Source organism: Lytechinus pictus, chromosome 10 (genome assembly GCF_037042905.1).
Source record: "Lytechinus pictus isolate F3 Inbred chromosome 10, Lp3.0, whole genome shotgun sequence".
Taxonomy (NCBI): Eukaryota; Metazoa; Echinodermata; class Echinoidea; order Temnopleuroida; family Toxopneustidae; genus Lytechinus; species Lytechinus pictus.
In genome coordinates, this window is record NC_087254.1 from 33247655 (window position 1) to 33273695 (window position 26041).

The 26041-nt window shown below is 35.6% G+C and overlaps 1 protein-coding gene across 2 annotated transcripts; it reads right to left on the reverse strand.

The window, feature by feature from the left end:
• Positions 1-49: 49 nt before the first annotated feature.
• On the reverse strand, positions 50-25200 carry LOC129270518 (battenin-like). 2 transcript variants are annotated; one of them, XM_064105886.1, is made up of 13 exons: positions 25037-25200; positions 24560-24659; positions 20939-21031; positions 19321-19400; positions 17915-18000; positions 15502-15574; positions 13434-13577; positions 12509-12689; positions 11584-11652; positions 9961-10016; positions 9196-9289; positions 7203-7343; positions 50-6033 (listed from the first exon to the last, which is right to left on the reverse strand). In XM_064105886.1, the coding sequence occupies exons 1-13, from the start codon at positions 25141-25143 to the stop codon at positions 5905-5907; spliced, it is 1353 nt and encodes a 450-aa protein (XP_063961956.1). In that variant the 5' UTR covers positions 25144-25200; the 3' UTR covers positions 50-5904. The 2 variants fall into 2 exon arrangements, with proteins under 2 accessions (XP_063961956.1, XP_063961957.1); XM_064105887.1 differs by lacking the exons at positions 24560-24659; positions 25037-25200 and adding an exon at positions 23433-23519.
• Between the last annotated feature and the right edge of the window lie 841 nt (positions 25201-26041).

Below are 26041 nucleotides of genomic sequence, written 5' to 3' on the forward strand. Positions count from 1 at the left end.
AGACATTAAATTATCAGCATTGCCTACTTGAAGTAACATTTAGTCTTGCTTTGTAAATCTTGCATAGTCTCCATGTATTTCATCTCATTAATGCATTGACGATTATCAATAAATGATACAAATTGAATGTTTGAAAAAATATACAGCCCATTGTCAGAAAATACTCTCAACAAAAATCTACTGAAACAATAATTTTTCATGTTGTGAAGTTCACTCATGTAAAATAAAACAATATCCCCCAGTTGAAAATGAAAGTGTAATTGGAATGCTGCAAAGTGCATTGTTATTGAGTTATCCACTAAGAATAAACATTTTACTTTACATTCTCTTTCTTTTGCATTATGGAAAACAATTTGGGACTTAATGAACATTCATTTGGATGGATATTACAATATTTCATCTCAAAATAAAGGGATAAACATGGTATATAAACTATCAATGTTAGAAAGGATGAAAATGGTTGATCTATACAGTGCCTATAAAAAAAAGGGACAGATTTAAAAAGTCTATAAAATTGTTGTTTCAAATTATGATCTCTATATTTTGGTGTCAATAGGTGCTCTGAAGTATTATCCTTCAAATGCCATTAAAATAATTTAGTTTTGTTCATGCTTGAGCGAACATGGAATGTTTTTGTCTGGGGTTAAAAGGAGGCTTGCGCCAAAATAGCATAAAATAATAAATATGATGGTTGGACTTCTTGCTAATCAGCAGACTTCCTCTTAACCTTTTCATTATCTTTGCCATAATTTTCGAATTATGCGGTAAAAATTCATTTCCAAATCTACTTCTTTGCTTTAATTGTTTTGTAGTTCCTTTTTAATATGTTCTCTTTTAGCTTTTAATATTCCTTTTTTAGGCATGAACAATTTTTTTTAAACCAAAGTATGGGAAAGCATGTTTTTTTCTTCAAATCCTTTGTGTGCTACAATGTACAAAGGTTATGGTTCCTTTGAATAGTGGCATACTGATGGGTGGGGGCTTGGGGTGCTACCCCCCCAAAAAAAAATAATGACCAAGAAAAAAAAGTGTAAAGGAAAATAACAGAAAACAAAGAAAGTGAAATATAATATCATTTTCTGAATATTATGTCAAAATCACAAAATTTTAATAAAAAAGTGGATATTTTTGCTTGATGGCTTCACAACTTTTTAATACATTTTATCTGATCTGCCATATCTTGCTCCTTCAAAATTGACTCAATACATCATTGCCGTTGAAAGACATGAATCCTTTCCTGTTTGTCCTGTCAGGCACATAAACTTGGTGAAGAATTCAATAACCCCTTGAAAATAGGATTCATGTCTTTTATAGGTACCAGAATAAAATTTGTTTCACATAATAACAGGATTTGAATAATTACAAATTCTTCCAATTAATAATGCAAATCTTCTTACTTGGGTTGACAAAAAGTCTTCTTTTCTTACTTATGAAGGAAAATTCAAAGGTAAAAGAAGTTTAAATGAAAAACAAAATAATTCAGGTAAATAAATAAATTTGTAAACGAAATTTGACAGCATAATTTGAAAATTATGGCAAAGACAATGAAAAGATTAAGAGGAAGTCTGCTGATTAGCCAAAAGTCTAATCATCAAATTTCTCATTTCTGCCATTTTGGCGCAAGCCTCTTTTTGAACCCCCGACAAAAACGTCCCATGTTCGCTCAAGCATGAACAAAATTTATTTTTTTAAATGGCATTTCAAAGATAACATCTCAGAGCATCTATTAACATCAAAATATAGATACAATAATTTGAACCAATTTTTTATAGACTTTTCAAAACTGTCCAGTTTTTTTTATACGCACTGTATTTCAATACATTTTGCAACATTTAACCAAGTCCTGAAACTGGATTTGAGAGTTACTTAAATTATTTTCATTCATATCAGTACTATTTTTATTTATTTCATAAACCGTTTGATAAACCAAGTTCCCCAATAACTACCACAGTACATAGTAAGTCACAAAGACTACATGTACAATGCAAATATACAGAATTTTAAATGATCAAAATGATAGAACATTAAAAAGACATAAATATAAATATACTGACTTGTGTAACAAAAATACTCCTCACTGCCAATCTACATAACTGACAGAATATATGAATAAAAATTCGAAACTTATAGATTCTTACCATTGCTGGAAGACATGATATACTCAAAAATTTGTTTCCATAATAAAACATCTATAATAGTTTGATGGCAAGTTTTTTTTTAATTCATTCTGTTATGCAAATGAGATGAAAGAATGAGACTTCAAATGCATCAATAACTTTATATTGACTTCTAGAACTAGGTGGTTCCTGTATTATTGTACAAGGCCCATGAGATGAAAGAATGAGACTTCAAATGCATCAATAACTTTACATTGCCTTCTGGAACTAGGTGGTTCCTGTATTATTGTACAAGGCCCATGAGATGAAAAATTAATGCAAAAAAATGGTATTCATTATTAAAGGAGAATGAAACCCTTGAAACCAGCTGAATCCATATCAAAGAGAAAAATTGAAGAAACATATTGTTGAAAGTTTGAGGAAGATTGAATGAATAATAAGAAAGTTATGAGCATTTGAATATTGAGATCACTAATGCCATGTAGTTCCTCCCATTGGCAATGCGACCAAGATCTGTGATGTCACACACGTACAACTCCCTCATTACTTTAGTACTTATTTCACTTATATTCTCACTTTTATAGAGTCTGTCACAAGGTGAGGTGTTCTCTTTATGAGAGGACAAGTACAGAGGTTTCACAACATTATATCATTGATGAATCGTTTGTCATATGATTAGAATGAGCAAAAAGAGATGTTTTGGGGTATATTTTCAGTGTCCAAAAGGGGAGAGTTGTTCATCTGTGACATCATAGATCTTGGTCGCATTGCCAATGGGAGGATCTCCATAGCTTTAGTGATCTCGACATTCAAATGCTCATAACTCTTCTATTGCTTGTCCTATTTTACTCAAACTTTTGTTGATCTTATTCTTTGATTTTTCTGCTTTCACAAAAGCTAACTTGCTCCAAGAGTTTCATTCTCCTTTAATGTCTGAGCATGGTTGGTATACAAGTTAACTGTGTAGGGTAACATAATCAAATGATTTGCTGAAATATATCTTGTTCCTAGTCAGTTATTTGTTTAGCTAAAAGTTTTAGATCTGTTGCCAAAGTGCCTTGTGTGTGTAATTCTTACCAATGCCCTCAAAGATAAATAATATTTGTATACTGTCGAACTGTATATATGACAAATGTTTCAGGCATTAACCCTATCTAGCCCCCCCCCCCCCCCGACATTCTTTGTGATAAATCTGTAACGTGATAAAATTGCACTGCAACGTATCATAACTTTTTTAGAAAAGTCAATATAGCCCTGAGAAAAACACAAAATACAAATAATTAAGCAAATGATCAAATGGGAGGGGAAGATTTGTCCATACAGAGATTTACAGAGTCTTATTCTATCCTGGTTTTCCTCTACTTACACAATCATTTCTGTTACCAAGGTTAATTAATTTTTCCCTTGAGAAACTCTTATCCCATTCATAAAAGATGGTCTTTACCAATCTTTGATCTCCATACAATACAAAAGACAAGTAGAATCTTTGTACCAAAGAATTTATAATTCTCTGCAAAAACTTAAGCACCAAACGAAATGTGAACGTAGATGGCGTAAATATTCTTCCGGGAGGGGGGGGGAAAGCACTTCCATTGGTGAGAGGATACCAGGCGCGACCAGCACCCTAAAAAAGTATTTTCCATATTCTGAAAATGCACCCCTTTAACAAGTATTGGCATGTGAAACCCTACCCTTCGATAAATATTGGAAACAAAATGGTACCCTTGACAAGTATTCCCTGAATTGACCCCCTAAACAAGTACCAGTACAGCAATATTTCAATTATGTCATGGACGTGATCATGGACGTCGGGCTTTACTTTTACATATTGGGTTTAGTACCTCCCCACCTCCCACACCTCACTCAAATCGGACTCAAACACATAGTGTTGGGGCAAGAAGAACATCCTTTCTAAAGCAATTTAGTCTTTTTTATACCCTCGCAAATTTGACCATAATCATGTGGATTTCCTAGCAAAATGTATACCCTTTTTTCAGTATTTTAGTGTTTTTGACACCCTTAAAACGTTATGTACATAACATGCCCAATCTTACATAAGAGATCCTTTTTACGCATTTCTTTGGTTGCGCCTGGTATCCACTCGTCAATGAAAGTGCCCCCCCCCCCGATATTCTTTCTACAATGCCAGAAAAAATACCAACAATGTACCAAGGAAGTTTCTTAAGGAATAAATGAATTGTAACTTAGATTCCTGCCCAAGTCTTAGCAAAAAGTTTTTAAAATTCAACCTTTTTCTTCCATTCCAATCAATCAGAATAATAGAATGGAGGAGTAAAAATATATTTTTTAGGGCTGTTATAATATAATATCATAGCTAAAGTGCCTACCCTGGGTAAATTTATAATTATTTTCATTCATATCAATATCACTTTTATTTCTATAATTAACTTGTTTAATAAGCCAAGTTCCCAAAGAAGTACTACTCTACATAGCAAGTCACAAATGACTAAATGTATGATGCATAAATAAATAGCAAATTCCAAACGATCAAAATTATTTAAAATTTAAAAGATATATAAATAGAAATATACTGAAAGACTTATGTAAAAAATACTCTTCATTACCGATCTACAAAACTGACAGAATATATAAAATTTAGAACTTTTAGTTCCTTACAATTGCTGGAAGACATGATGTGTGTAAAGATCTGTTTCCATAACCATGTAATATTATGTCAAACTATCGTCTGATGACAAGTTTAAAGAGTGAGACTTAAAAAGGCATTGGATGACTTTCTAAAAATCACCTACTGGAATTGGGTGGTCCCTGTATTATTTTACAAATCCTATGAGATTTAAAGAATAAAAGCAGTATTCATGATTTACTACCAGAGTTTGGGTGGTATACAAGATAACAGTGAAATAAACAATGAAATACTGAAATATGTCACATGCATAGTCATTAGTAATAGCTAACAGCATCAGAACTGTCCCTAAAGTGACTTGTGCATGTAATAAATAATAACAATACTAGTAAAAGACATTCATATTGCACCATCTATCTAGAAATAGTCTATTCTGAGGCGCATTGTTATTATCATTATTACCCTAGCTTTAGCTCGAGCAACCTTCCAGCATTTCAAGGAAAAAATTCTGCTGCGTACCCATTCACCTCACCTGGGTTGAGTGCAGCAAAATGTGGGTAAATTTCTTGCTTAAGGAAAACACGCCATGGCTGAGATTTGAACCAACGTCCCTCTGATTGAAAGACGAGAGTCGTAACCACTAGACCCCAAGGACCCCACAATTCTTACTTATACCTTATACTCTCAATGATTTTCATATTTGTAAAATATCCAACTGTATATAATAATAATAATATTCCGCATTTATATAGCGCTTAACACATCGGAACGACGTCTCTAAGCGCTTTACAGATATATTATTACCCCGGTCATCGGATCCTTGCATGCCCGCATACAATGTATGCACCTTCTCCACTCCCTGGGGAGCATTCCAACAAGAGTTCCAAGACTCAATTGCTAGGCATACTACATAGGCTTTCGCATCCTACCGGGTACCCATTTAACACCTGGGTGGAGAGTGGCAAATTGTGGATATATGACAAATGTTTCAGGCATTACAATATTCTGAACTCATCACTTCTTCAACACACTTATAAACTGTCCAAAACATGATTTGGATTTAGCTTCATGCATAGTGACAACATTACAAAGAAGTTGTTGAGATGTATTGAGCCCCCACATAAGAATTACTGCACTATTTTGAGGTCTAACAAATATGAGGAACAAAAAAGTATGACATAGTTATTTCACCACCACTCTGTTACAAAATGCTGTATGGGTTGGAACTGCAATAAGTGCTGCTATGGATATGCCAATTGAGTCAGATACTGTAGGTGCCCCTAAGGCAAATTCCCTTTTATCCACAGATACCTGTATAAGCAGGAACAATGAAAAAAAAGGTATTAAATACCTATTATCTGAAGCCCAACATCATATAACAACTATACCAAATACCCATGGTAATACCCCATGCCTAATTATTTTTATCTTGAATCTGATATCCAATTCTAATAAACTAAATTACCCAAATCAATTACCCCATACAAAAAATCCCAAACCAATTATCCTATGCCAAATATCCATAACTAATAATGATCAAATAATACCCCATGGATCAGTGCCCACCTATTGTTCCTGCGTTCGTGTGTAAGGTCCTGGGGACTGGTATAAATAGACTACGTTATCAGATAATTTTCGTCACTTGATAAAGAGCGGCACTCGAAAGCTCGTGAACTTGTAAGCTAGTGAACACTTTTTGCAAGTGATCACCAATTTCCTAGAAAGCTAGTGAACACTTTTTGCGAGAGTGATCATGAATTTCCTTGTTGACCATAGTAGATTGCGAGACAAATGAATACCCTCTAGCGATTATTTCAGTCCGCAATAATGAACCTATTTAGTAATACCCCATGATACTAACAATAACCAAAACCAATCATCAGGTACCAAATTATCCATAACTAATAACTATCAAATACGCAACCCAATTATTAATATCCAAAACAATTTATCTTATGCTAAATATCCAGACTAAAAATCATCAAATATCCAATGCATTCACCAATATCTAAAACCAATTATCCTATGCCAAATATCCATAACCAACAATTATCAAATAATACCTAATGAAATTAACAATAACAAAAACTAATTATCCTACAGCAAATTATCCATAACTAATAATTATCAAATACACAATCCAATTACCAAAATCCAAAACCCCATGTCATATAAAATAAACTAATAATTACCAAATATCCATTACCAACACCAATTACCAAACTACACCATTATACATTCCTCTACATTTTTTTGGTTCCATCTGGAAGAGCTACATTCATGAAACTGCAATACATAGTTTTGACATATTCACTAGAAAATTATCTTTGCTATAAAAGGTCCAGCCTAAAAATGCCAAAGGGCACTACAGCTGATACTTTTCTCCAAATTTGCCCCACAATGCATTATATAAAATGCTTTAAAGATTACTGCCTTCAGAGAGCATAAAGAGGTTCTATGGATATGATTTGTTGACTCACCTCTCTCCTAATGACGTAGAAGGTATTGACATAGGCAGCCCCACCAAGCAACCCCTCGAACAAGACAAGAACAAACACAATGAAGATAGATGGAATGTAGAAGTAGAACAGTTGCGTCAGGAAGATGATCATGTTTGCAATCTGAGGGAGAAAAACAAAGATGTCTGTCAATGCTGTTGAAACTTGAGGTACTAAGTAAATCATTAGTCTACTGTATTCAATGTAAAATAAAGGTACCATATTTTATTCTAAGAAGACATATGAATAGCCAATGCCCAGTTCCTCAGCTATTACCCACATTTCAATGTTAATAATATTACATCTTATTAACCATCTAAGTTCTTATGAACTGTTCCCAAAACAGGGCCTGCAATACATATGATATTGTTACCCTTTTCTATTTTGATACATAGAGCACCGGACAAAAAGACAGGTCTGATTTTCAAAGTCTTTGTTAGTGGTATGACTCCGCCATGGATTGAACCCATGGCCTCCCGTTCAGCCACACTACCACTGGACCTCCATTTCTGGACAAGCTTATCTAGGATTAAGTCATATACCATTGACCATCAGCCATATTTCGGCAAAGACCGGTCGACCACAAAAAAAAAAATACATAAGTACAGGGTCACCAAAGACTACAAAATTGTTTATGAAATTTTCTTTCAAATGGTAAATTGCCAAGTCGTCTACTGCCAACTCGTCCATTCACCACATGGTCTATCTTCAGTTAGTCTAATGCCATTCCGTCCACCAACACTTTATCTAACAACCATTTAGTCCAATAACCATTTGGTCCAATCATCACTTCCTTTAATCACTAGTTTGTCTATGACTATTTCGTCTCATAACCAGTTGGCCTAATATCCATTTTATTTTCATTAATTTCGCCCAATTAACACTTAGTCCAATTAGACCAATTGGTATACGGACTAAATGGCTATTCATATGGACCAGGTGGTTATTAGACAAAAGGGCGAGAGGACAAATTGGCATTTAGACCATGTGGATAGTGGACAAACTGATGGTAGACCAAATGATAGTAAACAAGTTGGTAACTGGACGAATTGGCAGTATAACAATAAAAAATAAACCTTTCAAGCCTCAAATCCTCCAAGTACATAGCTCTGGAAAGAAGAATACCAAGCAGGATATCTCAATTTACTTGCAGGACTTTATCAACGCATAACATTATAATCATATTGCGTGCTTGGGCCACCTTGTTTCGTCTCTTGTACAACGCCTACTTAGCTTGTTGTACGCGAGCAAATGGGAGGCTGAATGTCAAACATTTGTACCGTTGCACAAAAGACGTACCATCCAAAATGTACCGTCCAAAATGTACCGTTGCACGGCTTTAGGAGGTGACGTCACAATACGATTCAATTCATTGCGCTCAGTAAAAATGCAGGTGCAATACGCGTATAGCCTGCTGGCTAAATGCGCAATGCTGCCCGAGGTGTTCGCTTGTGGGATTTTGCGTTTCGCTTTCCATATTTTTGCTCCCTTTTCATAGATTACTGCAGGAAAAACTTTTTGTTTTTTCATTAATTCACTAAACTCCGAGGCGTTGTACAACACAAATAGCGAATATTCTTATTCGTGCAATGGTGCGAGATTTCGCATTCGGTGAAAGAAAGAAACACTCTATTCAACTCGGCTAACGCCTCGTTGAATAGAGCATCTTTCTTTCACCTCATGCGAAATCTTGCACCATCGCACTCATGCCTATTCGCTATTTGTATATTGGCGGATCTTATTTCCTCCACTTCAGAATTGCACAATGTCATGGGGCCGGTCAGGTCACTGCTGAGAACTCCTGGGGCCAAACATGGTACTTTCCCCAAAGCCCTTGAGTGTATACAGAAGACATTTAATCTCTTTCATCCATTCTTCACCATTTCATTAAGTGACTTTCATCAATTTCCACTAGCAACTGTTATAAGCTACTGAAATCCTTGAATCTTATTGGCTGACAGTAAAAATCGCTCACCTGCATAACGGCAAAGATCCATGTTCTCCGTATGTGAACAATATTAACTGAAGACCTTGAGATAAACACTCCAGTTTGGTATAAAACTTGATACCTACATCGTAAAAGTAAAAAAAAAAAAATCAGTCTTTGTATATGATTCATGTCATATTAAAACAAGTCATTGATTTCAGGAGAAAACTGCTCTTCGTCTGGAATGCGAATTGAGCCATGATTTCCTCTTACCCAATGACTGAATACTATACTGGTACTAGTACGACTACAACACAAACAGCTACTACTACTACTACTACTTCTACTTCTACTACAACTACTACTCCTACTATGCCCACTCCTAGTACTACTACTTCTCCGCCTCCTACTACTACTCCTACTTGTAGTAGTACAAGTAGTAGAAGTAGTAGTAGTAGTAGTAGTAGTAGTAGTAGTACTACTACTTCTACTACTACTACTACTACTAGTAATAGTAGTAGTAGTAGAAGTAGAAGTAGTAGTAGTAGTAGTAGTACTACTACTACTACTACTACTACTACTACTGCTGCTACTACTCATACAACTACAGGTGAATTCCACTTTTTTAATCATTTTTATTTGGTATTACCATCTCATATAATCAAACTTTACAAAAGAAAAATTCAAAGCCATGTTACGTGTCTCAGTACATTTGGCTACATATTTTGAACAAAGCAATTTTTCCCAGATTAATCTCAACACTAAATGATTTTTTTTACTACACTTATTCAAGAAATATACTTTAAATCTTACCATCTGTACTGTTCCTGGTGTGGCAACCAAGCATGAGGGAAAAACAACAGCTCGTACTGTACAAAAAGATTAATACAATTCGTTTTAAAAATTCCATTCTTGACAACACTTTTTGCAGCTATAGTATTTTCTTCTTTTTATTTATAAGGTTCGTCCCAGAAAAAAAAATGAAACCAAGAATTATCAATGATTTATCACATCATCATCATCAATACAATAGACAAATGATTTATCATTTTAAAGTAGGCCTGGGACTTTCGGGTATTTTTGTTTTCGGGTACCCATGGCAATTTGCGGGCGGGTACCCGAAATTCATGTCGCATGAAATATGACTGGTGGAAAAATCCCATTGGTGACATCATCCAGCCACTGCGCCGCAAGCAAACTTATGAATGAAAATACAATAAGCATGCACAGTGCAAGCCTCCCGTGCCCCACGTAGTATTCCATCAAAACAAGTCTGCAATACTCTGTCACCTCGTACCAAAATCGACCTATAATTCCACTTTCCTAAATTTCATATTAATTATGAAAGGTATTCTCGGAGGATCTGTTTTCTTACCGATATCACACAGGTAAGCAAATTTTGATTACTTCTTGCTTTTCTGTCAAAATCTTACGAAGTAGCGTCGATATTACATCGTGTTCGTGAGTTCGTAGAATCTATCACTACATGCACAAAGTCAATTGATTTCCGGGTAGTTTCAGAGCGCCGAATGCGCCAGCCAATCACGATCGGGTTACCATAAGGTATATCGCTAATCAGAACCGCAATGCATCACGGGATCGAAAGGGGGGCCGTTAGCTAGCTCTTAGCTAACGGCCCCCTTTTCGATCCCATGATGCATAATTGCGATTCTGATTAGCGATAAACCTTATTTTCGGTTTATGATGAGCTGAATATGGTAACACGAACGTGGTTGGCTGGCGCTTCGTATGCTCAAGCTGCAATTAAGAAACATGGCAACGATCAAATGATCTCAGTCACATCATCACTTGAAAAACTTGTATATTCATGGATATTTTGAGGTTAATTGGTGAGATTCAAAATGAGACTTGTGTAATTTTGTGATGAGTTACAATCATGTCTTCCACTATGCACTACGCAAATACGTTATTGGTAAGCAATTTTCGGGTATCGGGTGTTGATTTTTCTACCCGGGTACCCGAGGCTTCCGGGCGGGACCCGGGTTTAAGTCCCAGCCCTATTTTAAAGCTTAGGCTCCTCTTTCATCTGACATAACTGGAACTGTTCTTCATTCAAGCATGAGTAAGTAAAAACAATTTGAAGGATAGCAAAGACCCGCTTAGTAGATCGCGTCTTCAAAAGATGGGTAGTCAACCTGACTGAGACGTTGAGTCTTCTCTCCAGCACAACTACTCGACAAGCCTCTCAACTTATCTGGTTTGCAGTCCTTTTAAGGACGACACTCATTTCAGAAAAGAATTCTCTACTTTCCAACCTTCCACGCTTCTCCATTTCACCTCTACGTCTATCCTCTTTTCTTCAGTCCTTCTAAGACTCACCACATAGAGTACCATGAACTACTTTCCAAGATCTTCTATGAAACTCTACCCCTGACCCTGCCCCTGGTAAAATACATTTTGCTTTTCACAACTTACAAGTCCTTGATTGATGAAGTACTCTGCTACATAGACAACCATCAAAGGTATCATCAGATAGAGCACCGACTACAAAAAGAATTCAAAGAGATAACATAGAATTGAAGTCTTTTGTATAGATAGATGCACTCAAGATATTGATGGTCTTATTGAACATATTAGCAGATTTTAGATATAAAATGTATATCATGCAAGACCAGATAGATTCTCGACTGCAAAATAAAAATAAAAATTCATGCCTCCATTATAGCCAGATCTGAAATATACCGCACACTTATTAAAACTAGATGGATTCTTGACTGCTTTACATGCAACATTAATAAGATCATTGTCTATCCACTATGCATACAGGAACCATAATCAGGGTTCCCACAGATATTTGGAAACAGAATTGCATGACTTTTCCATAACTAAACTGCTGCTTTTTCCATGACTTCCTGTGACGTCCCGGGAGTTGTGTAGAATTTGGAATGTCACAAAACTGGGGAAAATGGAAATCATGAACACCAATTATAATAGCAATGTATGATCACAGAGTATGAGAGTCGCGAGATACGATAAACTGGAAAGCTGCCATAGCCAAGAGGTAAATGTAATTCCATGACTTTTCCACGACTTTTCACTTTCCATGACCAAAAATTTTCCAGGATTTTCCATGACTGTGAGAACACTGATGATTGAAGATGATACCTAAAACAGTTCTTTAAATATGAGAACAATGTATTCAATGTTCATAATGACATATGCGACCTTTGACCTCTGATCTTATGACCCCCCAAAACCTGGTCAGATTATTGTCATTCCCATACACTTCAACCAAATTTGAAATTGATCATCACACAGTTCTCATGAGGATGAAATCAGTACAAACATAATGCCCCCTGGCAACCACAAACGGTGGGTGGAGACATGAGAATAAATTTACCTTTAAGACAGCTACCTTCTCTCGCCATGGCAGATGTGAAGCCTCCGTATCTTGAATAGAAGTAATATCTTCTTCCTCTTTTTCTGTTTCTTCCAACAATGGGGGATACTGTATATTCGACTGTCTTCTTCCCCAGGAACAGCTCTGTATTGCTGGAACTCTAACTAAAACCAACCAGTAACTGTTGAGAAGGACAGAATACAATTTTAAAGATTGAATAGCTTGGTGTACTCGCTTTATCTACTTTCCATTTGATCTTATTCCAAATAGTCAAATCCTATTTTGTCTACAACCATTTTGTCTAATTGTCATTTGATCTATTATTCCATTTAGTCTAATTCCCAAAATGGACTGTTGCCAATTTGTCAATGAATATTCACTTGGTTTAACATCGCTTTGGTCAGCACATAGTTCAAGCTTCACATGTGTTTGCAACATTACGCTGAAAAACCATTCCATTCAACCACAATCTGCAATTTAAAATTCTTGACTGATCGAAAACCAGCAACAGGTGGAATGCCTCTGACAGTCTCACCTGCATCATGTGATTCATCATAACAGCAGTGCTGATTTTGAAAAAAATTGAAGATCAAATTTTTTGCCTTCCTCATTCTCCTCTTTCTCATCATCTTCTTCCTCCTCCTCTTTCTCCTCATCTTCCTAATTCTCCTTCTCCGGATGAAGTAGAGACCTCTGGCTAGAGTACTTCATGCAGTGCTACATTTTTTATCTTCATTTCATGCACGTACCTCTACAAACATTCTTTTTCCACACACATTCTTTTACCAATCATAAAATTCACTAATACTCTAAGACAGTTTTCATATTAGAATGTTCACCCGCTGGCTACTGAATTCTTTATTTCCAATAAAACTTTGTAAAGGAATCACCCGGCTCCAAAAGGCAATGGGTTAATAAAACTAACCTTGATGCCATGAGAACTGGTATAATCAGCATTACGAGTATTGTGTTGCGTGGTGATAAACCAGCAGATGTAAGCCCCGCATAGCTTAGTGCACCAAACAACCCTGCACCCCCAGTGCCTGATGACCATGTTGATACAACATTTCTGAAACAAAAAGAGTCAAATATCTCTCAATTATTCTCCAAGATTATATACTTCATAAACTGACTAAGTCATAGTCCTTTGGGAACATTAGAGACTGTCATAAGAACCAGAAATCAGAGACAGAAAATTTCATGAAGGTCCCACTCATAGGGGGTCAAATGTACATGTTTTATGGAATTGCCCTGTAATTACTTCATCTAAATGAACTCAACCTGAACTTAGCTGGGCTATTTTGCGAGCTTAAAGATCTCTCAGCGGATCGCGCGATTGTGACAAAAATTTGCACGAAGGTAAAGAATGACATAATCCATGCTGTTGCACAGGTAAATTGCTTAAAATTCATATAAATTTTTTTGAATATAAATTAATCATGCTAATTTATTCATTAAATCCTGTTGATTGTTCTAGTTCACTGAATAAAGCTCTTAGAAAGCGAATTTGTGATGAAAATATTCTTTATGACATTCCTAACAACTGTAAAGAAAAAAATTCCGGCACCAAAATCAATTCATTTATTTTATTGTTTTCTAAATTTCTTATGTATTTCATTATTTTTATTTTTATTTTTTTACAAAATTCATCATGGAAATTATTTCAGTCATAATAGCATCAAATTAAATGGCTATTGTCAATCAAAGTGATAATAATCACTCATTTATGAATTTTAGATGAGACAAATTTGTATAGACATTTTACATGATATATACGTTTTTGAGCAATTTTGCCATGTCTGACATGTAATTTTGTAACCACCTGCCCGGGCATCATAAATTTGGTCTAAAAAGTTGCGTGAGACTTGAAAGTCAAGTCAGCGAGCGACGCAGTCAAAAAATTTCGCACAGCGATATATCGCAAAATGTTTCGAGGGGAGCTGAAAAGGCCCCCCCCCCCCCCCCCCCCGTAAGGGAACAATGACAATAGAAAGAATAATTGAATTATTGTTAAGTTACAACAAGTGGAATGCCTCTGGCTGTCTCACCTGCATCACGCGATTCAATATAGCAGCAGTGCTGACATTGAAAACTACTATAAAATAATTTTTCACAAAAAACACTATTCATATGATGATACAATTACCCCTATATCCACATTTTATACACTATATCTATAAACTTTGAAAGTTATGACAGCAATCTAATAATTACCTCTAAAATGGCCAAAGTTCAATGACCTTTGACTTTGGTCATGTGACCTGAAACTCGTACAAGATGTTCGGTGATACTTGGTTACTCATATGTCCATGTTTTATGAACTAGACCAATACACTTACAGAGATATGATGGTAATTCAACAAATACCTCCAACATGGCCAAAGTTCATTGACCTTAAATGACCTTTGACCTTGGTCATGTGACCTGAAACTCGGACAGGATGTTCAAAGATACTTGATTACTCTTATGGCCAAGTTTCATGAATCAGATCCATAAACTTTCAAAGTTATGATGGTAATTCAACAAATGCCCCCAATTTGGCCAAAGTTCATTGACCCTAAATGACCTTTGACCTTAATAATGTGACCTGAAACTTGCATGTTCAGTGATACTTGATTACTATTATGTCCAAGTTTCATGAACTAGGTCCATATATTTTCTATGACATTTCAAACACTTAAGTTAAGATTTTGATGTTGATTCCCCCAACATGGTCTAAGTTCATTGACCATAAATAACCTTTGACCTTGGTCATGTGACATGAAACTCAGGCAGGATGTTCGTTATGCTGTCATTTCAAAAACTTAACCTTCGGTTAAGATTTGGTGTTGACGCCACCGCCGCCGTTGGAAAAGCGGCGCCTATAGTCTCACTCTGCTATGCAGGTGGGACAAAAAATTGGATGTAGCATTGATACACCATGCAATACCAATTTTGCAATTGTTTTGCAGTATTAGCATGTCTAATTTGATAATAAAAAATTGGTGACTTACTCATCAAAGAAGGTTGCCATACTCATAAAACTAAATTCTCCAAGTCCAGAGGCAATTGATGCGACGACTACACCTAAAAAAACAAAAGGTTGAGAAACTTGAGAACATACATGTAGGTAGAATGTTTGAATGAAATGTATACAACAGCCAGAGATGCTATTTAAATATAAATGGCACTTGTAGTCATGGCTTCAAGATGAATTCATACAGAATTGCATAAATGATAAAATGACCACCAAGTGAGGTACATAAAGATGAAAATATGTGCCAAAGGATTCTGGAAGATACTGTGTAGTTGCTGCAAAATAAGCATGGCCTAACATTCAGATGTTTAGTCTTATACCTAGCAATAATGATAATACACTGTACCACATGTGCCTATCTGTGTTGGGGATCTTCAGTCTGATCGTTGTCAGCTGAAAAATCTTCATGACTTCACAAAGTTCAGTTTCTGTAACTGTACCAGATATCGATCTACAGTGAAATAGAGATGATTAATCTTGATTTCAAAGACTTCTCATATTATCAATGTCTACTGCCAGTCCATTTATTTATTTTCAAGGGTCCATGTAAACAGTTACAAGCTGCACCTTTTACAACAAAAAAATATCCCACTCAGCGTCTTTCTCTCACCAACCTTCCCATTTCACTGTAGACAGACAAATGAGGGAATGCAGGAAAAAGTGCTGACAGATGCTCAGTGAGATTCCTGTAAAAAGATGCAACTAATGGGGCATTGCAAGAAATTTGCAATAAATTGCAAGTCTATTTTTTGTCCCAAAATCAATCAGGTCTTGCAATTCATTGCAAATCTGCACTTGATTGCTACTCTGATTCTTGCAACATAACCTTTTAAAGGACAAGTCCACCCCAACAAAAAATTTATTTGCATAGAAAGAGAAAAATCCAACAAGCATAACAGTGAAAATATCATCAAAATCTGATGTAAAATAAGGAAGTTATGACATTTTAAAGTTTCGCTTAACTTTACAAAACAGTTATATGCACATCCTGGTCGGTATATAAATGAGGGGACTGATGACGTCATCTACTCACTATTTCTTTTGTGTTTCATTATATGAAATATGAAATATTGCGATTTTCTCATCATTGTCAAGTGAAACAATGATTAATTCTTAACTGCACATGTGTAATTAGCATTGTTTAATAATATATGATTCAGTCAAGTTGTTCCTTATTGTCATATCTGTAAAAAATGAAATATCGTATAATTCAAACAATAAAAACCAAAAGAAATAGTGAGTGAAGGACATCATCGATTGTCTCATGCATGTCACTGAGTCGTGCATATCAATGTTTTGTGAAAAGTAAGCGAATCTTTAAATCGCATAACTTTCTTATTTTACATTACATCCGATTTTGATGAAATTTTCAGCATTATTCTAGTTTGATTTTTCTCTATTTATTCAATTCAACATTTTTCTGGGGGGGACTTGACCTTTAACAAGGCCTCGTGACTTGGCTATATTTCTCGTCAAGTAGTGGCTGAGACGAGACTAGTGGCCGACGAAAAGATTGGCGTGACCCGAGTGAGCGCGAGATCAAGCGTCTTTAGTCACATTGGCTTTTGGAACCCGGAGGAGACGTGAATGTATGAATTATTCATGAGCATTCCAATACGACCCTACCCGCACCGTCGATGTTGATGAGGTCATGGGACCGGGAAGGTTTGCTTCTGTGGTACGGGGTCATACATGTACATGGTTCAATGATGCGAACAATATGCTTGCTGCTACCCAAGAGGTAGCGATCGGGAGTCTCAAAACAATGGTAAACATAAGAAATCCTAGTCAGGTTCCTAAAGGCCCTGTGATTGGGGTCGCAATCCTCCCATTAATCCGGCTTTTGCGAATAGTATTTTCCAGTCGGTAGGCATTTGATATAAATATAAAAACAGACACAGGGTCTTTTTTAAATGCTACTTGCTACAAGGTATTGATATACGATAGCTAAAAGTAATCAATCTATTGTAAAACTGCAACATGGTGAATGTATTGTGAATTCTGGTTGAAAAATATTGATGGTTGCTTGATCACTATAAAAAAAACACAATACCTTGAACCATAATATTTCATATTTCTTGGTAAATATTATGGTCAGAATGTTGCAGTGGTTAGAAGGAAATCATTGTGGTAGTTAGTTATGTGAGTATATAAAAATAAGGATGCAGGGTTGTCATGAGGTAGTTTAGGTCTCGAGATGCAAGGACGTACTCTAGGTCGCTTGTTCCAAGTCACGAGGCCGCTGGAGAAAACATTCTCCCATAGGCTTTGTATACATGACTCGGCCTAATGCCAAGGCCAAGGCCAACAAAACGTGGCCTCAAGGCCGGCAACGACTACATCCCTGACACTGTTTAATCTATTCTCAAAAATAAGATGCACTTTCCTACCGATAATACTCAAAGCAAGTGTCTTGGCAAAGGAAACCATGATAAGGCCCGCAGCGATGAGGACGACACAAAAACCTATTCGAACACTGCAACAGGAGATAATAAAACAAAGATCACACATTTCATGGACATCAATTTGTAGACCTGAATCTGACCAAATAGAGATTAACAGAGAGCAGGACCCCTTATCATGAAGCTCAGCAATCAATCGTGAGGCTTATATCTATTTTTGATTGGATTGATCACCTGTTAACATCGACCCCACAATCAACTGATAAGCTTTATAGCCCTGGATTCAAATCTAGAGCAGAATCACAATGTTTTGATCAATAACAACTGCTAGGGCTCCATTTCATAAAACTTTTGATAAACTATGACAATTTAGAGATCAGTTGATCATAATCGATTTCCATAATTTCAGTATAAAAAAAGGATGTCATTATGAAGAGATCCAGAATCTTAGGCCCGATTTCACAAAGGTGGTTTTGAAATCCTACGGTCGAGTCCATGGTTTATGCAGATTTCCTGTATAAATTACGTTTTATTTAGCATGTATCGGGCGCGTGTATAAAAAATGTCCAATGCTGATGCGCACTTTTGTCACAGTGCGCCAAATTCACACCTGTTGCCGTGGTTATCCACGCTATTTTATTCATGAGTCCAATCTTTAAACAATGGACTCATGAATAAAATAGCGTGGATAACCACGGCAACAGGCGTCAATTTGGCACACTGTGACAAAAGCGCGCATCAGCATTGGACATTTTTTATACACGTGCCCGATACGCACTAAATTATGCGTAATTTATACAGGAAATCTGCATAAACCATGGATTCAACCGTGCGTTTTCAAAACCACCTTTGTGAATTCGGGCCTTAGACTCTATTAAGATGTTGACTTCTAAAGATAATCACATTTGGGTGGCTCTTTTTTAGTTTCCACAATTCACTGAAAGTCACGTCATGGTATATTATTTTAATCATATCAGGGGCCCGTCTTACAAAGACTTACAATTGATCCGATCAACTATGGAAAGCCAGCAAAGTCAACATATAAAATGCATGTTTGCTCAAAAAAATTTCTAGTTATGAATGTATATCCATAAATTCATTGATTTCTTGACAGTTTGGTGTGTTCTCCTTTGTTTACAAAGGACATTTTGCACATATCCTGTAGAAAAAATTATGACACTGATGGATTTCCATAGAGTTACGATTGTTTGTATCAATTGTAACTCTTTGTATTAAAGACGGGGCACAGGTAACCCACCCAACATCGTAACAACAGTGACAATACATGTATTTCATAAAATGACAATTTGCATATCTTTTTTCAAAGAGTATTCATCCTCGGATCGACAATACTAAATAATTAAAAAATATAAAACAAACACAAACAAACTTACTCATAAGGAATGAGATCTGCAAACCAAGGTGATGCTAGCTTTACAAGAAGACATGGAAGGATATCAGCTAACAAAATGACCTAAATTATTAAACAAAAATTAAAAAATAATTATTTCTTCCAGGTCCAAATTACTCATTTTCTCTGCCTGATGTTAGCAACAGTGAATTTTCTTGACTTCTTTATTCGATAACAAAAAAACATAAATACATTAATGTCTCCTTGAAAAAAGTCTGAAAAAGTTTTTAAGCAGTGGGGGGGGGGGGGAGTTGACAAAAAATTACCTCAAGGCCAGCCTTGACTCATCCCTAGTCTGCAAACACAGACTTAAGTTTGACACTAACAAATGATAACATTTATAGCAGGGTGCTACATGTACATAACTTTTTAGAAGCGCTTGCTGGGTTGGGCAAGTAAATTTGAAAATAGTTGGAATATACTTGCCCAAAAATCTATTTCACTTGCCCGAAAAAATCCTTGAAAAAAAAGGTTTTACCTCTTCAAAAGAAAGTTTTGCGGTTTTATAAACCGTTGACCTATTCTCTCTTTTTACATGAACTGATCTACCTTGTTATTGCATAATGTCTTTTTCCAAAGTGATTTTATCTTGCCTGCCATGACCAAAATTAGGGTCAATATCATATCATATCGACCCTAATTTTGGTCATTCTAGTGTGAGAATTTTGCTCTCTACTGTGTGAATTTTGCTTGCCCAATTTGGGCAAGTAGTTTTGGTCTTTACTTCAAAACACTTGCCCTACTCTTTTACTTGCCCCAAGCAATCGGGCAAGTGCTTAAGTAGCACCCTGATTTATAGAGTGATTAGAATCCGAACTCTCTGTCTTTGTAGAAGCAGCCATAGTGTGATGGGGTGGCCAAAATTTGCACACATTTTAAAAATTGTCACAAAACTGATATTCAATCAAAAATTTCTTACACTTCATACAAAATCAAATAAAATCATAAATATCAAACAGAAGGCAAGATCCTAGAGTCGAATTCGCTCCACGGAATTGTGAAAAAGGTCAAGGGTTCCACTAGTATCACGATCTAAAGAGTCCATGGAGATTGACTAGTGTGCGCTCGGCTGAAAAAGTGTCATAAAGAAGTATTACCTTAATTTGCGCGCGATTGTTTTGCAACACTTTAGAACAGAAATCAAGCAGACTGTGCAGACAAATGTAAGATCATTGTATCAGATGGAAGTTAAATTCGTTTGGTATTACATTTTGATTAATATTTGGAGAAATCTTCTTACAATCAGGCTATTTCTTGATGCTTGTCAAGAAGTTTGAGTTTCTCTGAGCAGACGCAAAAGGTAATAAAATTTGCCGATGTTTGCCAAAATTTTCACAAATTGAGACCTTACCTTCAAGAAAATTGCCATACTTTTTGGGTTGGTGATATCAGTTTTTCAAGATATTGATTAGATATTCAGATATTCCACCTTGCGCAAAAAAGGTAAGGCACGAATTAAGGTCACACCACCACACTGTGTAGAAACAGCCACAGCACATGAGAAAATCTAGTCTCACTCCTTCAGACTCTGCAGTAAACACTATGCAAAAACCAAAGGTCTGTGGTTGCAGACTAACTCATCCCAATTCCAGTGCACTTACAGCAGTACTTGAAGGATTACAGTCGTATGGATTGATGGTAGGTGATGTGGTACCATTGATGTCACTCCAGTTTATAACAGTATGCATGGTAATCTGATCGAAAGTGAAACAAAACCATTATGGGTGATCAATATCTATCATTTAAAACTGTTATGGCATGTAACATGAGTCATATGTGCACATTAAAATTGTCCAAGCACAATCATTCTTTTTCTCTTTCCCTCTCTGTTGATTAATTTATTAATATCTTTCATGAGAAAGTCAGAAAATTCATGTCGTCATCATATCATCTAATGAGTAAATAGTATGAAAAATATAAAAACCCTATTCCACATTAAAAAGAAATATCATAACAAAATGCAAAAGAAATACTGGGTGGTTTATGTTATCAGTTCCTTCTTGTACAAAGCAACGGAGATGGACCATAAACTTTAATGGTGAAATTTAAAGAAAGTTTATGTCATTAATGTAACTTTCATATTTTGTAACCAATTTCGATGACATTTTCAGCATTATCCTTGTTGGAACTATTTCTAATACCTTAACACAAAACAATTTTCAGTGTGGAATTGACCTTTAAGGGAAGCAATTGTCCTTATCTTATTGGTTCAAACATTTTCAGTTTGCATTTGACCCTAATACTACAGTTAAAGGGGGAGCGACCTGAACAATACGTCTTGTGTGGTCTCTCATTGACCGTGTGCTATAACCAACTAGTCCTAATATATTTTGAGATAACCATAAAAAATACAGAGAATAAATTAGCCTATACTTTTATTTTATACAGAAAAACTAAAATGTTTTTAAGAGGAAAGTACTTGTTTTGCTACTTGGTAATGTGTGGTATGAATGTAGTGAGTGGTGAATAAGTACTTGATCATTGAAGTGGGCCTATATTACAAGACTACACCACTCACAATGTTGTATTATGCTGGCCAGGTGCAAGCTGTTAAAAGAGGAAGTTCACCCAGACAAAAGGTTTATTGTAAAAATAGCAGAGAAAATAATAAAAAATATTGTTGAAGGTTTGAGAAAAATCCATCAAAGAATTAACAAGTTATAAAAACTTTAATTATTTGATTTGTGATGTCATATGCGAGCAGCATTCCTACAGAGCAAATGGTAAACAAGTGGAATGCCTCTGGCGGTCTCACCTGCATCACGCGATTCACTATAGCAGCAGTGCTGACTTTGAAAACTACTATAAAATAATTATTCACAAAAAACACCAATCATATGATACAATACTACATTCATTGATATTTGACATTGATCATGTGACCTAAAACTTGTCATTGATACTTGATTACCCCTATATCCACATTTTATACACTATATCTATAAACTTTGAAAGTTATGACAGCAATCTAATAATTGCCTCTAAAATGGACTAAGTTCAATTACCTTAAATGACCTCTGACTTTCGTCATGTAACTTGAAACTCGGATGAGATGTTCAGTGATACTTGATGACTCTTATGTCCAAGTTTTATGAACTAGACCAATATACATACAGAGTTATGATGGTAATTCCACAAATACCCCCAACATGGCCAAAGTCCATAGACCTTTGACCTTGGTCATGTGACCTGAAACTCGCACAAGATGTTCAGTGATACTTGGTTACTCTTATGTCCACGTTTTATGAACTAGACCAATACACTTACAGGGATATGATGGTAATTCAACAAATACCCCCAACTTGGCCAAAGTTCATTGACCTTACATGACCTTTGACCTTGATCATGTGACCTGAAACTTGCACAGGATGTTTAGTGATACTTGATTACTCTTATGTCCAATTTTCATGAATCAGATCCATAAACTTTTGAAGTTGTGATGGTAATTCAACAGATACCCCCAATTTGGCCAAAGTTCATTGACCCTAAATGACCTTTGACCTTGGTCATGCAACGTGAAACTCAAGCAGGATATTCAGTAATACTTGATTACCCTTATATCCAAGTTTCATGAACTAGGTTCATATATTTTCTAAGTTATGATGACATTTCAAAGACTTAACCTTAGGTTAAGATTTTGATGTTGATTACCCCAACATGGTCGAAGTTCATCGACCCTAAATGACCTTTGACCTTGGTCATGTGACCTGAAACTAAGGCAGGATGTTCAGTAATACTTGATTAACCTTATGGCCAAGTTTCATGAACTAAGTCCATATACTTTCTAAGTTATACTGTCATTTCAAAAACTTAACCTTCGGTTAAGATTTGGTGTTGACGCCGTCGCCTTCGGAAAAGCGGCGCATAGTCTCGCTTAGACCAAAAGCTTCGGTCTCTGTTATGTTGGTTGTTCCGCTGAACTACGTTGGCTCCACTCACCAAATACATAGACCGAAGTTAAACCGTCGTCTGTACAGGGGCTCAATGGCCACCGCTGATTTCTTGTTTTTCTCCTCGATACCGCGATATTTTCCACCAAAAGTTCATACATATGCACCTATAGCTGAAAATGTATAAGTAACGACAGTTTCTTACCCTAAATTCCCGCTTTAAAACTGGCAATCAGGGGATTAACTCTGAAAGTTGACACTTGCGACTCGGACTAGTGGGCAGCCATCTTGGTAATGAATAATTCATGAAAAAGTGGCCGACGAAAGTCAGACTCCGCCCCATGACCTTTACGTCACACATTACAGAAGGGGAAAAGAAAGGAGCAGTTAAAGAAACAAAAGAAAAAAGGGGAAATAAAAAAGAAAAAGAAAAGTAAAACAAAAAAGAGAGAAAAGGAAATAAAGGAAAAGGGAAAAAAAACTTCCAGAATTTTAGAATTCACAAACCCGATGTAAAAGAGATGATCTGATTGGCCGTTGGTTTTGATACGCAGTTGACCCGGAAGTTCTTCCAACGGCATATGTTTGTGTGTTATATCGACTTCGGATGAACGAGTGAACTAGGAGCTACATGACAGCCGAGGTAATTCGCTGTTTTTTTTCCTTTTAACTTTATTTTTTCCCTCGTTTTTGGCAATTAATGCCAAGAGGGAATATTAATTCGAATTTTTGTCCATTTATTTTCATATATATTTATGAAATAAAGAAAAAAATTGATGAGCCCCGTCGGGGGAATTTGCATTGTACCTCCCCTAATGGCGGCGACACGCTAGCGAGCCGTCTGTGTATGAGGAGAAATTTAAAAAATAAAAAAATGTTGAAAAACTCCTCGAAACAGACGGCTGCCAGCTGTCTAAGTCTCACTCTGCTTCGCAGGTGAGACAAAAATCAATGAATGTCATTTTCTCAGAAAATTGAAAACGGTTTTTACTGTACCTTTTTTATATCAATAGACAAATCATTTCACACTTAATTATGAATAGAAAACAAAAATAAGTCATCAGAAACCATCGAAATATGAAATTCATTAATTTTATGTTATATAACATAAGGGGCAGCTCTGCAGCTGCCCGTTTTATGACGTAACAAATCCAAAGCTTAAAATTCTAATAACTTTCTTAATCTTTAACAGATTTTTATCAAAACTTCACCAATATTTTTCATTATTTTTACAACTTTTGTTCAGGATGAACTTCCCTTCAAGGATTTGAGGTGGCCCTATTAAGCCTGTTGATTGGTTTCTCTTTCAAAATCCAGGAGAATTATACTTACTGGACTGGGTGTTGTCATTGGGGCTCTTTCTTCTCCCAAAATATCAAAAGCTGCACTGAGCATGATGACGTATGCATAGTTGTTACATAACCCCAGCAACCTAAAAAAATAAAAACAAATGTATGTCGTGGTAATATGTGTGTGTCATATTTAAAAGATATGTGTGCTAAATAACTTACTAGTGAGTATTAGTATGTGTAGTAATAGCAGGAATAGGAAGGAGTGATGTAGAAGTAGTTCATGCAGTTGTGCTAATTTCATTTATCAATTTCATCAGAATTTTAATACTACCTTCACAAGTGTACTGTTTGTAATATAATTGATTTGATCATGAAATTTTTATATAAACTAACTCTTATTTTCGATTTTGAAACCCTAGTCTACACCATCAATAATTGCAATTTTATATGACATTTAAATCACTCACACACACACACACACACCCTTAATATCATTAAGGGTCATCAGTCAACTCACCAAAATGAAGACAAATTTCTTCTTATAATCCATTTCTTGTTTCGAAGGTCTCTATCATTTGTAATCGTGTCGTCATTTTCTGCAGATTCACTCTCAGGCATTTTCATTAATTCAATGATGTTAAGAGGAGAAGGGTAACTCTATTGGAGACAAAACCTGTAATAAGAATAGAGAATGTATATTCAAAATCAGTTTGCAAACAAAAGCAATGAAAACTGAGTTCTGAAATTACATTTTTAATCAGAGAATATGTATTAAAAAATAATTGTTAAATGGTTTAATCAATTTCAAAGCCTTGAATATGAATGATTCTTAAAGGGATGGTCCGGGCCGAATATATCTATAGCTTAATAAATAGAATAGTATTCACCGAGCAAAATGCCGAAAATTTCATCAAAATCGGATAACAAATAACAAAGTTATGGAACTTTAAAGTTTGGCAATATTTTGTGAAAACAGTCATCATGAATATTCATTAGGTGGGCTGATGATGTCACATCTCCACTTGTTCTTTTGTATTTTATTATATGAAATTAGGTTTATATACATTTTTTCCTCCAAGAACTAGAAAAATTGGATTGACAACTGATTTAGTGCATTAGATATTTATTGCTGCAACTTATTTCATTATAAGGGAGACATATTATTCACACAAGTATGAAATAATGAAAAAATTATGATTTTATGTAATAACATAAGAAAGTCAAAAGGGGCCTAAGCTTTCGATCCTAGCAGAATCTTTGTCGGAGGCAAAATGACAAATATATAAAGTGGAACATAACATAACATAAGAAAACGGAAGAAAACGGAAAGTGGGGATGTGACATCATCAGCCCACCTAATGAATATTCATGACGACTGTTTTCACAAAATATTGCTAAACTTAAAACTTCAATAACTTTATTATTTGTTATCCGATTTTGATGAAATTTTCGGCATTTTGCTCAGTGGATTCTACTCTATGTATCAAGATATAAATATTTTCAGCCCGGACCATCCCTTTAA